The sequence below is a fragment of the Myotis lucifugus genome, unplaced genomic scaffold (assembly GCF_000147115.1).
Source record: "Myotis lucifugus unplaced genomic scaffold, Myoluc2.0 scaffold_778, whole genome shotgun sequence".
Taxonomy (NCBI): Eukaryota; Metazoa; Chordata; class Mammalia; order Chiroptera; family Vespertilionidae; genus Myotis; species Myotis lucifugus.
In genome coordinates, this window is record NW_005871826.1 from 10,952 (window position 1) to 24,972 (window position 14,021).

Genomic DNA, 14,021 nt, shown 5'->3' on the forward strand with positions numbered 1-14,021 from the left:
TTCATGGGGACAGGCTCAGGTGACAGGCTCAGGTGCCTTGCCTCCTCCATGTGGCCTAGACCCTTCCACGCAGCACGCGCGGACGTGCGTCTGAGGGTGGGTCTGGGTAAGAGGAACTTTGCATGGAAGGCAAGACCCCGTCCACCTGTGGAGCCTGGGCTCTTCTGTCCAGGGCAGCAGTGGCCGAGGCTGAGAAGGGACAAGGGCAGAGAAGCACCACGGAAACACTGGGGAAGCCCTTGACCAGGGGCCTGGCTGGGCCTAAGGCCGGGCCCCAGGGCTGTCGTAGAGCAGGGTGTCCATCTCTGCGCGCTGCAGCCACAGGCGCTGGTGGGCGTCGCCAAGCAGTGCGCGGAGCTCGTGGCCCAGACGGCAGGCGGGCAGGGCCGCGCAGTGGGCAGTGTGCAGCTGGCGGCATGTGTCGCAGCAGCGCGTGGGCAGGACACCAGGGGCCAGGCAGCTGTGCACCTGGTAGCCAGGGGGCTCGGCGATGGGCCTCTGCACGTGCTGGGGGCTGGGGCTCCCAGGGGCTTGGGGAGCACCCAGGTCCCCGGGCCGACTCAGCAGCTCTCTGCGCAGGGAAAGGAAAGAGAAGGCCTCGGGCTCCGGCTCTTCCTCCTCCAGGGCCCCGTAGGGCGGACTGCGGGGGGGACTGCTGACCCGCTGCAGTGCCTCCCCCTCCTCCATGGGCTCCCAGGCCTCCCCCTGAGGGCCCCACAGTTTGGCACTCTGCTCCCAAGGCAGAGGCCGGTAGGCCGGCTCCACGGAGGGGGAGCCTGGGCCTGGAGAGGGCCCTCCGTACAGGCTGGCGTCGTCCGAGTCCGAGTCCGAATCCTCCTGCAGGTCCCGGTACAGGTCCAGCTGGGCCCGGAAGACGGCAGGGGAGCCCCGGGGGGGCAGGGGCGGCGGCTCCTCTTGCCGGGCCAGCCGCTGCTGCAGCCAGGCCACGCAGGAGGCCACGTCCCCACTGGCCCTCCGTGCCTGCAGCAGCTCCTCGGCCGGCAGCACACTGGTACCCAGCTGTGCCAGCACCTCGCCCAGGATCTCACACTCGAGCCGCAGGGCGAAGCAGCCCAGGGCCACCTGCACCAGCTGGTGGGCGGGGGGCAGGGCGGTCACCGTGAGGCAGTGGTCGTCCCTGGGCACGTAGCCCATCTTCTGGAAGCTCTGGATGAGGAGGTCCTCGGACAGCGCACCCTTCAGCACGTGCACGTAGCCCCCTGAGAACGTCTGCAAAGGGGGCCCGGTTAGCAGCAGCCCGGCCCGCACTCCGCCCTGGCCACTCAGCCACACCCACTCCGGATGGCAGCCTGGTGCCAGTGACTGGCGACTGGGGCAGCCCCCTCACCACAGTAAGAAACGCGTACGTTCTCCCGGTTCAGAGGTCAGAACACCATAGAGCCCCCACACTGAGAAATCCACTGCCTTCCGGGCTCCAGGTGGGTAAGTGCTTCACGGACGGCAGGGTTGTGTGCACAAGAACACCTGCTGGGATGGCGACCTGCTGGATCCCTCTGCAGCTCCAAAACCCACAGCCCTGGGACCATGAGCCCTCCTCGGCTCACAGCGGTGCCAGCGCCTCGCAGCCAGGAGGAGGCAGAACCAGACCTCCCCCAGGTCTGCCCAACACCAAGGCCCAGGAGCGCCTCAAGGGCAGCCTGTTTTCTGCTCTCAGCCTCCCCTGGGGCTGGCCCTGCACGCCCCACCCTCCACGCTACCCTCTGAATGGATGAATGAAAGTCCTAGAGCCTCAGACCAGCTTGTGTCCTCTGTGAGCAGTGGGTTCCCGAGCTCCTCTCCCCAGAAAGGCTGCCGCTGCCATGACAACCGGTGGAGGCCACTCGCCCACGTGCCCGGTGACATCATCACCGCCCTGCACTTCCGAATGAAGCACCAGCGCCTGCCCCCTTCTGCTGGCGGCTGCTCGTCTACAGGGGCCAGGCCAGCCCCCAGCACAACCGCCCTACCTGGGCCAGGGGTGAGCTAGGCGCATGCCCAGTCTGCCCCCCCACTCCCAGCCCCTGCCTGCTTTCACAGGGCACACCCCCCTGGCTTCATTCTCTATCAAGGGGATCAGCCCACATCCTGGAGGAATGAGGGCGACCGTGGAAACTCGAATCCTTCCCGTGGGCTTGTCCGAGGATTTTTATGGCAACTGGGGCCGCCAGGCGGCTTTGGGGAGGGCAGTGACGGAAGTTTTAAGGGGCAGGAGCCACCCAGGAGGCAGGCAACCTGGGGGTGGTCTCCACCCACCCCTTGTTCTCAGAGCTGGGAATGGCCACGAGGGTTCGGGCCAGAGCTGACCCAACACACGCAGGAACCCTTAGGCGCCCTGCGCCCCGAGACCAGGGGGTGAGGACCCCAGAAACCCCTCCCCGCAACGCCTGGTCAAGAAAGCGCCATCCTCGTCGCCGCGCCTACCTTGATGGTGGTGAACTCCTTCCTCCAGGGCAGCAGGTACAGGTGCACGGCCGCCAGCTCCAGCAGCTCGAAAGCGCGGGCCAGGCCGCGCAGCGCGGGGGCCAGGTCGGCGCGGCCCCACAGGCCGTCGGTGAGCAGCGCCAGCGCGTCGTCCTGCAGCGCCCCGTGCAGGTCGAAGTCCTCCACCAGGATCTGCCAGAGCACCGCGCGCAGCGACGGGTCCCCGCACACGCCCGCGCGCCCGCGCCGCAGCTCGCGCTCCAGGCACTGGCGGTAGTCCTCGGACAGCGAGCTGCTGCCCATCCTGGGGGCGAGGGCCGGGCTGAGGAACCGGGACCCCTGCCCCCAGCTGTGCGCCCAGAGCCCCCACCCAGCATCCACAGGTCCCCGTCCAGCCCGGGACCCAGTCCTCGCCGGCCGAGCGCCCCGGTACCTCCTGCAACCCCACCTGGGGCCCCGCCCCGCCCCGCCCTCCTCGGAGTCCCCCCCGGAACCGAGGGCCCCTCCGGTAGCTCTGCGTGAGCTGCAGGCGACCCCCTACCTGTCGGTCCCCAGCGGTCCCCGGCGCCCACCGCTCAGCTCGGCCTCTCCCCCAGCAAAGCGCTTCCGCCGGGAGCCGGCTCCGCCCACCGGCCTCGGCCGTGACGCGCGGGGCGGGCCTTGATTCAGTCGCCGCCGCCTCTGCTAACACCGGCCGGGCGGGGCCCGTCTACCGCGAAGCCGGTGCGGGGCACAGCGGATCCCCCGCCGGACCGCGAGCTCAGCGGACACTCGGTAAACGAGTGTGTCCCAGCGGCGGTCCCACCGGGCAGGGCGCCGGGCCCAGAGGACGGACGGGCCAGGGGTGCAGGAGCGCAGGTTCCTCCTCTGGCGGGCGGGACCCTTCGCCCTCCCCGGCGAGGTGAGTGGGTGCTGCGGGCCTGTCGTTCCTGGGCGCTGGTGGGCAGCGGCCTCCAGCCCACGGGGATCCTGACAGGACGGCGGCCCCAGGTGCCCACGGGCTGGCTGGGCTCAGACCCAGGCCCCTCGCCATAGTATGTGGGCGGCGGAGGGACTTCACTCTCCGTGGCTGGTGCAAACCTGCAGAAGCCCTAGACACGATCTGGCCCGAGAACTGCCAACTGTTCCTGTTTCTGTAAGAGCTTTTCCCGAAGAACCTAGCACTGCTCCCCCGACCAGCACCTGCTGTGCTGGGGCCCTGCCCCCAACCCTGTAGCCTCGAGGGTGCTGGGGGGGGAGGGGGTCCTCCTTCACTGGCAGGTGCTGCCCATGGCTGGGCCCAGACACCTGCCCTCTCCTCTCCCGGAGTCGGAGGTGCCACTGCTCAGGGTGCCCCGTGTGCTCCCACCTGGAGTACAAAACAGTGTTCTGCCCAGCTGTGACCTCCAACCCTGTTACCCACCAGGCCCTGCAGAGCATCCTGTCCCAGGGGCCCACCCCAGGCTGTCCCACTCCTGCAAAGAGGGTGCGGGGGGCAGGCCTGGTGTCGTGGACCTCATGGGTCTCTGGGAGTCGGGCTCTTGCTGGTCAGTAGAGGGGGTGCTGTCCTGCCTAGGCCTCTGCCCACAGGAGTGGGGAGCAAGCAAGCTACACGGAGGGAGACATCAGTGACCACTTTATTTTCAGCAGGTCAGTGGCTGCTGGGGGCACGTAGAGTCAGAGCAGGCCTCAGCTTCCCACCCACCCAGAGGGGATGTGCAGGGGCAGGAACTTGCCAGGGGGTGTTGGATGCCCACTGCCATGGGGGGGGGGCGTGTGGCTCAGAGTCCGCAGGCGTGGGCAGGTCCCCCGGGGACGCCTGGGCCTCCAGGGGAGAGGAGTGGTCGTGTCCAATAAATAACAGGCAGTTTCAAACCACTGGGCCCCGGCCTCCAGGGCAGGGGCTGACAGGCTCTCTTCTTGATTCAGACAAGACACTGGCTCAGGAGCTGTCACGGGGGCAGAAGGCCCATGCCCTGGCTCTGCCCTTGTGCCCCCCAGGGGAGTCCTCAGCTCTCTGGGGAGAGCAAGGGGGCCTCTCGGAGGCCGAAACAGGGAAGAGAAGGGCCTGGCTCCGCTTGGCCCCGTCCTGCCAGGAGCAGCTCCTCGGGCAGATGTAGGGTAGGATGGGCGGAAGCTGCAGCGCCCGGTGAGGTGTCCCATCTCCTCTACTTGCCCAGGGCCCCCCGGGGCAGCAGCTCCACGTAGCTCAGGGCGCTCTGCAGGGACGTCAGGCAGTAGCCCCCCTCTCCAATCAGATACCTGTGGGACAGCGTCTGTCACTGAAGGAGGCCCCGGAGTTCTAGAAGGGGCACCTGCCCTCGGGGGGCAGGACCAGGGGCTGTCAGGGAGGCTGGGTGGGGGGACAGCCCACTCCCCAGGCGGATGCTGCTCAGAGCTTGCCCCACTGTCCCCCACCCCCAATGGAGGGGTGTGCTGAGCGAGGGGTGGCAGAGAGAGGCTGGGGGAGGGGTCGTGGGCCATGTGTACGGTGCCTGCCCGGCTCCCCAGCCCGGGCCCTACCCCTCGTGGATGAACTCCTCCAGAGCAGCGCACTCCGACACCAGCTGGGGGAGGCCGCTTCTCAGCACCACGAAGGACAGGATGGGCAGGAGGTCATCGGCACCACTGTTGACAGAGGCAGGCTGGCCCGAGGCTCTGGGGGCCCGTGGGGCCGCTCCATCCCCAAAGTGCGAAGCCCCAGCTCAGCCCCCGGTGTGGTCCTGCGTTTACTGCTGCTCTCTGCACCCACCCGCCCAGAGCACCTAGGAGCACCAAGCCCCACGGGGGCAGGTGGGGCAGCTTTAACCGCATAAGCTTGCCCCAGCCTGGGGAGCAGGAGATGGAGGGGAAGGCTCAGGTCCCGGGCAGCCTGCTCACTCCTGAAATCACGTGTCACACAGCTGAGCACACAGGCCTGACCCTCTGTGAGAGGAGTCTGAGCTGAGAGGGGAGTGAGGCCCGGTGGGCTCCCCAGAACCTCAACCCCAGAGCCCCACGACCAGTGCTCTCTGGGGCGAGCAAGAGGGCAGACTGTGGCTTGCGTCTGACAGGAAGGCCTCTCACACCATGGGCTCCTGCCATGGCCTTGCCCCCGTGTCCCGTGGGCACTGCACAGCTGCAGGGACACAGGCAGGTGCCCACAGAGACAGCTGTAGGGCTGCAGCCAGGCTAGCACGTCCAGTCCTGGCGCTGAGCCACTGCAGGGACTCGCTTGGAACCAGATGACAAACTGGTGAAGGGGGCCTGTGGAGCCAGCTGAAAGCCCTGCGACCCTGCACTGAGGCCCAGCACCCTGGCCCTGGGGTGGGTGGGGGTGGCACTGTCTCCCACTTTTCTGCCGACCTCACACTCAGCTCTGATTTCTACCTGCCCGTCACCTGCAGGCCCCTGGGTGTGGGGAGGTGCCACAGCCTGCCCACCAGACTGCAATGATCGGTGCCTTCAGGGTGACCCTGGTCCCAGGGGCAGGGTGCAGGAGGCAGCGCCCTGCAGGGGCTATGCTATGGGAACGCCAGTCCCAGATGGGCAGCAGAACGGAGGCTGCAGGCCACAGGCAGGACCAGGCATGAGCCCCCGGCTGCAGCACCTGGGGAGGTGGGGCAGGGACGATGCAGGAACCCCAGGGCTGGGCTCAGGGCAGGGAGCAGGCTCTTCACTAAGCTCAGGCAGCTTCTCCCAGGTGTGCATGGAGGGACGAAGCACATGCATCTGGGTGAGCAACCCTGAATATCATCAGAGGGTCCCTGGCCATCATGCACCCCAGGCCGTGCCCCCCCTGGACTCACATGGCAGCCGCGCCAGGCTGTGGTCTGGCCTCAGGTGCAGGCTCCTGGGCCCAGTAGTAGCCCTCAGCACAGGCACAGATGACCCGCAGGGCCCGCACTGCAGCACAGAAGCCAGGTTTGGGGTGAGGGCAGGGGCAGCCAGAAGAGCCCCAGCACTGCCCCACACCCATCGTGTGGGTGATCCCTCCTGTGGGCATCGCGCTCACACCACTCATGTCCCATGGACCACACCCTGTTCGCCAGGAGGAGGACCCGCAGCTCAGACAAGGCACACAGGCCCGGTCGCCAGCTGGGACAGGACCATGGCTAGTGTGACCACGCCCCCTCCTCCCTCCTCCCCAAGGCTGGTGTGACCACGCCCCCTCTCACCAATGCAGTCCAGCTTCTTCTGGGGACAGCACTCCAGGACCAGCAGCCCCAGCTCCTGGGCAGCAGCGTCGTAGGGGTAGGTGCTGGCTCCTGAGGCCTCAGGGTCCCGAGGGAGCAGTTTGGGGGGGATGCCGAGGGCTGCTGGGGGTGCATTACTGTAGAGCTCCATGCTCCTGCTCAGGGCAGCCTCCCGGGGGCGGTACACACTCCTGCAGCGGAGAGAGGCCAGGCTCGGCTGCCCAAGGGACCCTGCCCGGGACAGGCAGGGTGGGGCGAGCTGGCCCTGCCCCCAGTCCCAGGAGGGTGGACACGCCACCACCACGGGCAAAGCTGAGGATGCCTCGGAGGAAAGCACCGGAAGCAGTCACAGCTGTGGCCGGGATGGGGAGGGCGGTGACACACGGGAACCTGGAGGGGCCTGGGGCTGGGACGCACCTGTAGAGGGCCAGCAGCAGGGGCCACAGTGGGGAGAAGAAGGGCTCCTCGATGCAGGCCAGGCAGCGGTCCTTGGAGACGGCCGTGTTGAGGCCTTCGAAAGCCAGGAGGGTCAGCGAGAGCAGCCTGTCTGCCGGGACAGAGCGGACACGCGGCACTGTGGGCCAGCTGGCAGCCCCTGATGTCACCCCGACGAGTCCTCACCCACCACCTTCTCTCTGCCTCCCAGAGCCAGCCTCCGTGTGGCTGGGGCCACAGTTAGTGTCCCGGCTCAGTGGGGAGGGCTGTCTGCCTGGCCCTCCCTCCACTCCCCTCACATCACGCCCTCCTGTGTCTACGTGGCCTAGGGTCAGAGCTGGAGTCTGGGCCCTCATCCCTGGGTGCTCACAGGGTCTTACCCAGCCCCTCACCCCCTGGGAAGGAGAGCAGGAAACAGGCTCTTTCGGGAAAGGAGCCTGGAGAAGCTTTAGAAACAAATCCAAGGACAAGAAACCTGAGGCCCAGACAGATGGAGCACCCTCCTGGGGATGAGGGAGACCTGCTCAAAGAGATGGGGGACCACCCAGGGAGGAGGGAGACCTCCTGGGATGGGGGGCCTGCCCGGTCCCTTGGAGAGCGTGGCCCACAGTGAGAACAGGGCCCCTGATTGTCGGGCTTCGGTTCTGGTTCTGAGAAACCCTGACAGCTCCCCTCTTGGGACTGGGAAGTCACTGGCCACCTGGGCCCACCGCAGGGAGCCCACACACTCTGGGGAGGAGCCACCGTCAGCCTCCGGCTGTGCCTGGCAGCCTTGGTCTGGGAGGACGTGAGTCCAGCCCTAGGAGACAGCAGGGCCACTGGCGGCGAGGCCCTGGGGGTGGACCTTCCCAACCACAGACTGGGGGGGCCAGGCCGTGATCCCCGGGCAGCCCAGGAGGACACAGCAGGGACTGAGGGAACCCGGACCACAGCCAGCTCAGCTGCTCCGGAGGCAGGAGGGGGCCTGCTTGTTGGCAGGATGTGTGGCTCAGAGGAAGGTGGAGGGGAGGGCCCTGCAGGTCAGGGCTGGCCTGGCTGCCGTCCCAGCTGCTGGCCCTTCCGTCGAGCAGCTCCCACAGCCCGCCTGTCCTGTGGAGCCCTCACCGACCGCGTTGTGAATGTCCTTCACGATGCTCTTCAGCGGCTCCAGCAGCGGCTCCTCCTTCACCCCTGAGGCCTGAGGGTCAGTCCCCCCGCCCAGGGCCCCTGGCCCCACCTCTCTGAAGTGGCCAGGAACTGTTCCCAGGTCCTCAAAGGAGCTGTCCTTGGCGCACCAGGAGTGAGAGAGACCCCTTAGGGCTGCTGTCTGCCCCTCTGTTGGAGGGCCCGGGCTGGAGTGGGTGTGGGGGGGACTGGTGGGGGGACCAGCAGGGGGATGCGGGGCTGGGCTGGGCTCTGGGGGGGACAGCATGCAGTAGAGACTCTGTGAGGGCCGCAGGCGCCGGCTCCCGGGAGCCAGCAGCCCCTCGGCATCAGGGGGCAGGGAGCAGCCGCCGGGGGCTGGGGCGGCCGCAGCGCCCCTGCTCACGACGTGGTACAGCGCCCGGTACACCGCACACTGGAGCTTCTTCAGGAGCTGCGCGATGGGGTGGTCGGGAACGCTGCCAGCACAAGCGGAGGCCGTGGGTTAGAGGGACTGCGGCCCCTGGCTGGCCTCGGGCCTGGGGGCTGAGCAGCCCGCCCTTCCCACACCCCTCGTCCAACAAGCATCTCGTATTCCTTCCTCCAGAGTCTGGCCCACCCCTTGGAGGAAGCAGAGAAAGGCCCTGAAAGACCACTGGGCAAAGGGGCCTGGGCAGCACAGCCCCCGGCCCACGATCACCTCTTCCCCTCCTAGGCCTTCCAGCAGCCAGAGGGCGGGGCCTGAGGACCCTGTACCTGAGCAGGTGGGACACCAGGCCGGTCACTAGCGACAGGTCCCCAGGGCTCCTCTTGAGCTTGGCCTTCCAGTGCTTTGGCCAGTCCTGCAGGACAGGAGACCGTGGAGGAGAGCACGGGACCCCCATGAAGGGAGGTCCCTCCTTCCTCCTCTCCCCTGCCCCCCGCCCGGCCAGGGCTGCACCCCAAAAGGCCAGGCCTCCTTGTTGATACCTACCCTGGGGTGCAGTGAAGATCCAATGCCATCAGGCCCAGGAGACCCTGTGCCCCACGAGAGGGGGAGGGGGGTAACCCTGACCCCAAGGACCCCCACCCGGAGCCGCAGCCCGTGGCCCAGGCACCTGCCCCCGGGACTCACGTGGTCTTGCTCGTACTCGAGGATGGCGGCGTAGAGGGCCCGCTGCTCCCGCTCCTCGGGGGTCAGGGTGACCTGACTGCAGAACCTCCTGGGGAGGAAGGACGGGGCTGGGCCTCGGGCGTCTGGGTGCACCCCCAGGCCTCCCAGCTGCCCTGAGGCCAAGGCTGGACCGATGGGAGGGGACGCACCTGTTGGCGGCCTCCTGGAGCCGCAGCCGCCGCTCCTCCATCTTCCTTTGCAGCTGGCGCAGAGTTAAGGCCGCATCCGATGCCCTGCATGTGCGCTAAGCCCGGCCGGACTCAGGGTCCAGCGGGCAGGGCACTGCCTCGGCCCTTCAGGAGGTCCGGTCCAGTGGCGGCGCTGGAGGACGGGCACCCACTAGCGAGGGAGGCAGGTGACTTGAAGGATGGAGAGGAGCCCCTTTGCTGGGGGCAGGACGGTCTTTGCCGGGGGGGTGTGCGGACCATTCCCCGAGCACATGGCTCTCCCGAAGCTGAAGAAGTTGGTGCCCACACCCTGACCCTGTCACCTGTTACTCTCTCCCCCTCCTCCTCCCTCAGCTCAAGGTCACATTCCCGATTCCCCCTCTGGACACAGAGGCTGGGTGGACAGAAAGGATACAGTCTCCTCCCGGGCCTTGGCGATCACCAGGTTCTCCATCATCTGCCGCTGCAGGGACAGGGTCTAGGAGGGGAGGGGGGAGTAAGCCTGCTTCCCTCCCCCAGCAACACAGCCTCCCTGGGGCCTGCTCACCAGCGACGTCTTCTGCAGGGCCTGGCTGGGGTCCAGACGGGCCATCCGGGCTTCATAGGCGGCCTTCAGCTTCTGGTTCTGCAGGGAGGCCTCCTCCAGGGGTGTCAGCTCCCTGGAAACGGGACACGCTGCCGTCCAGGCCCAGGAAGCCCAGCAATGTTCTGGGGACCCGAGAACCCTTCCCGACCCAGCCCTGAGGCCAGGACGTGAGGAAGTAGCCAGGGGGTCGGCAGGAAGTGTAAAGGAGGGAGGGTGTCTGGAGGGACTGGACCACAGCCCCCTGAAATGTGGGTGTCCTGTTGCCAGGACGGCTGACTTTTCACAGAAAGCCAGACCTCAGCCCATGATGCAATTCAGTCATGTGTGTTCGGCAACAACATGAGACTCTTAAGGCACCAAGGCACCCGTGAGCAGCCCACGAAAGGGACAACCACCTCTACTGGAGAATAGCTCCCACAGCCACCCACCACCAAAGCTTCGGTCCCACCTCGTCCTGCTTTCCTGGGTGGGGGGCGGGGAGAAAGGCTGCCCTGGGGTGGAAGCGCCCGGCCTGGCCCTGCCCCAGAGCCACAGGTGGACGAGCCAGGGGCCTGGAGCCTCCGGAGCAGCCTGAGGCATGGTGTTCCGTGCCCCCAACCCCCAGCCGTTCAAGGATCAACTGTAATTTGTTGTTACTGTTATCACTTCATGTTTAACAATAATGGTGGTGTTATAGTTTTTATTTAGTTTCTACTTGATTCTTTATTTGCTAGGTCAGATTTTATAGTTTCTTGTTCCTGCAGGTATTTCTTTTCTCTGCAGGTCTTTTCTTTTTAAAAAAGATGTTTTTATTGATTTTAGAGAGAGAGGGAGGGAGGAAGAGGGAAACATCGATGAGAGAAAAACACTTATCAGCTGCCTCCTGCATGCCCCCTACTGGGGATCAAGCCCAAATCCCAGGCATATGCCCTGCGACCTCTTGGTGCACAGACGACACTCAACTGCTGAGCCACACTGGCCGGGCAACCTGTAGGCATTGTCACAGGTGCTTTTCATTTCTAAATACAGAGAGCACGACTGCTTTATAAGCTGTGCCTGATAACTCGATCCGACAGCTTTGGAGTCTGTCTCTCTGTCGTTCCTTCGGTGATCTCGGACCGTGTGCCACTTATTTTACGGAAGTTAAAGGACAGTTTGTATGTGTTTCCGCCAGGCACACGGGCATTTCCATCCTGGGACCCATTTCACCTAAACTAGCCCTGCCATGGTGAGCTCCCTTTGCAGGCCAAACCCAGGCTCCGCCCACCTTCCTGTGCCCCCCCCCCGCTGCACCCCCATCTTACTTCTTAGAGCTTTGCGACTCCACCACCTGAAGCCTCTGGAAGATCTCTGGCGGCAGAAACGGGAGCAGCTTCCCCCCTTCGTCCGAGTACACCCGGCGGTGTCGGCTGGTAGGTGAGGGGCCGGCAGCCGCCACGGGCATGGCTGGCTTCAGGCAGGCTTTCCCTGCGAGGCACACAGAGCCACAAATTGGCACAGGGCCCCACAGGCCACAGAGGAGACAAACTTGGGGGGATGCCCCTGCTGGAGACCCACCAAGCTTGGCCACCGTCGACTGGGCCCTCTCCAGACACTGCTCTGCCAGCTTCAGCATCTTCAGGGCATCCGGGGTCACGGGCTCCCCAGCGTCTGGGGCACGGACAGGAAGACTGTTACCATCACTCATTCACTAACCAGGTTCTTGCTGAGATAAACACTGTCTCCTAACCTCTGACTCCCGGGCCGGCCCACCCACCCCTCACCTCTGACCATCGGCCCTTGGGCTCTGAGCAGGGCCAGCCCAGCATGACTGACTGTCCCACTGTCTCAGCTGGACCGTCAGAGCCTCTCTCTACCCAATGGGGCCTTTTCTCCTGAGGACGTCACCTGCACCCACAGCCCCTCCTCCAGGTGGGCCACCATTCAGGGACCATGTCACAGAGACAACTTCTTCACCCACTTCCTGGCCTTCGGCTGTGCTCAGCCCACCCTCACCCTCCCTTGGGCTTCCATCCTATAGACTGTCCTACCAGCAGACACTCGCTGTAGGAGCTGCCTCCCCAAACCCCTGGACACCACCAGCCCAGGTCCTGACCCACCTCCTGCTCCCTTCACAGCCAGCCCCTCAACACACTCCCACCGAAACTGCCCTCACCCCCACGTCTGCCCTAGTCCCAAGTGCTCCCCAACCTCTCAGGGTCTCTCTCCCCCAGGACACGCCCTGGGCTACTGCCCCAAACTCCTCCCAGTCCTCATCCTGCAGTGCCCAGACCTCTGCTAAGCTCATTGGCTCCGTGGTGACTCCCACCTCTCCCCAACCAAGGTGTCTTCAAGCAGAATTCTCCCCCTCCAGCAAGTCTGGTGAAGTCCACCTTCAAAGAACACCCCCCAGGCCATCCACCTCCAGGAGGTCTCACACTGCTGTCCCCACCATGGGGACCTCCTGCAGGCTCTGCCCCCAGGCCGGCCTCTCCATGAGCTAACCCTCCTGTGGGAACCACCCCAGCTCCTTGCCTGCCCCTAATGCACGAACCTGCCCCGGCCTGCCTGCCTTTCCTCACACCCAGCACCCACTCTCAGCTCAGGGCTTTTGTTCACCCCTCTGCTGGAAGGCTGCCCCCAGCCTTTGCTCAGGTCACTCCTCCCTGGCCATGTCCTACCCGTCTACCCCCCCCCCATCACATCACACCACGATAGCTCATGCTGACTGAGTGCCCAGCCATTCGCCTTCTGCTAATGACCAAGTGGGTAGGACAGGACACCCCCAGGCCTGAAACCCACCAAGGGCTTAGGTGACCAACATCTGACCAGCCCAGGAGCAGCAGTGAGGCTGAGAGCTGTACCTTGGGTGGTTTCCACTTCTTCCAGCAGCACCTGGGGAGATGTAGTGGATGCTCCGCAGGTATTCTGCATATGCCTCCTGTGCCCAGGGAAGAGAAACAGGGGTCAGGCGGTAGAGGAAAAGGCCTCCATCGTGCCGCCTGCCGCCCTGGTGGGAAGCACAGAAACGGTGTCTGCTTATCTCGGAGAGCGCCCTGAGCATCCAGCCCGAGGTGGTCGGCTGATTGGCTGGTCTGCCTGGGGCACCGGTGTATCAGTCTTCCCCAGGCCTGAAGGGGAAGGTGCCCAGCTGGATCCCCATCCCTTCTCCCTCGCCTTTCTCCCCAGCACAGGAAGGAAGTGGCAGGGGAAGCAACTTTGAGAGTTGCTGTCATTTTCCACGCTATGCAACAAGTTTCATTTCTGTGCCCTTCATTCGCTGGCTTGTACATTTTTTTCTTGGGAGGTTAATGAGGGAGTGCTGTTGCAAATCGTAGAATCTGTTTCCGGCCGGGGTTCTGGGCGATCCCTTTCCTGAACCCCACTGCCCGGTACAGGGGATTCTAGAGCATTGCCAGGTTCAAGGGTGTGGGCATCCTGTCCGGCTCCCTGCACGGAGCCCAGGCGGCATTGGGACTCACAGCATGGGGTGTGTGTGTGTGTGTGTGTGTGTGTGCGCGCGCCGCATCCCAGTTCCCAAATTATTCATGTTTAAGTCCACACCTCAGAGATGAGGATCCGATGGAGGCGGGAAGGGTTTCCGACTTGGGGACAGCAGTGGACGGAGGGCCCGGGATGTGTTTCCTGGGCTCGCCCGCAGCCCGCTCCCTCCCGCGCAGCCCGGGCGGCTCGGCCGGCTTTTCCACCCGGTCGCCAGCCCGGCTGACACCCCTCCCGCCGGCGCCGGCGGCGGCGACAGGGAAGGCGCAGCACCGACAGCCGCAGTTAACCTTCTCGGGATGCCGCCCCCGTGGGAATCTGACCAAACCCGCAGCGTCTTCCCGGAGAAACGCACACACGGAGCGGAGCGGCTGGCGGTCTATGCGGAGGGAGGCAGCTGCGCGGACCCTGCAGCATCCCCTTTACAAACGCCATCGCGGCTCCGGTTCCGACTCGTGGGACAGACGGGAAAACGGGGCGGACAGGCCTGGGAGCTGTCCAAGGTCGGAAGCCGACACCGCGCC

The 14,021-nt window shown here is 65.5% G+C and overlaps 3 protein-coding genes across 3 annotated transcripts in view; 1 reads left to right on the forward strand and 2 right to left on the reverse strand.

The window, feature by feature from the left end:
• CDK10 (cyclin dependent kinase 10) overlaps positions 1-94 on the forward strand; it is an 8,986-nt gene extending 8,892 nt beyond the window's left edge. The window contains exon 11 of the mRNA XM_014448180.2: positions 60-94. Coding sequence (XP_014303666.2) covers positions 60-94 — 35 coding nt within the window. The remainder of the gene's footprint in view (positions 1-59) is intronic.
• On the reverse strand, positions 54-3,893 carry SPATA2L (spermatogenesis associated 2 like). The gene is made up of 3 exons (XM_006106165.3): positions 2,963-3,893; positions 2,422-2,725; positions 54-1,230 (listed from the first exon to the last, which is right to left on the reverse strand). Exons 2-3 carry the CDS (start codon positions 2,722-2,724, stop codon positions 262-264), a joined length of 1,272 nt encoding a protein of 423 aa, XP_006106227.1. The 5' UTR covers position 2,725; positions 2,963-3,893; the 3' UTR covers positions 54-261.
• A 128-nt stretch (positions 3,894-4,021) lies between these two features.
• Positions 4,022-13,932, reverse strand: VPS9D1 (VPS9 domain containing 1). The gene is given in 16 exon segments (XM_023746976.1): positions 4,022-4,662; positions 4,924-5,028; positions 6,189-6,285; positions 6,558-6,766; positions 6,993-7,122; positions 8,115-8,611; positions 8,889-8,974; positions 9,247-9,334; positions 9,435-9,487; positions 9,868-9,930; positions 10,000-10,111; positions 11,322-11,484; positions 11,575-11,667; positions 12,861-12,894; positions 12,896-13,006; positions 13,924-13,932. Coding segments are annotated over 16 exon segments (1,944 nt in total). The 3' UTR covers positions 4,022-4,568.
• Between the last annotated feature and the right edge of the window lie 89 nt (positions 13,933-14,021).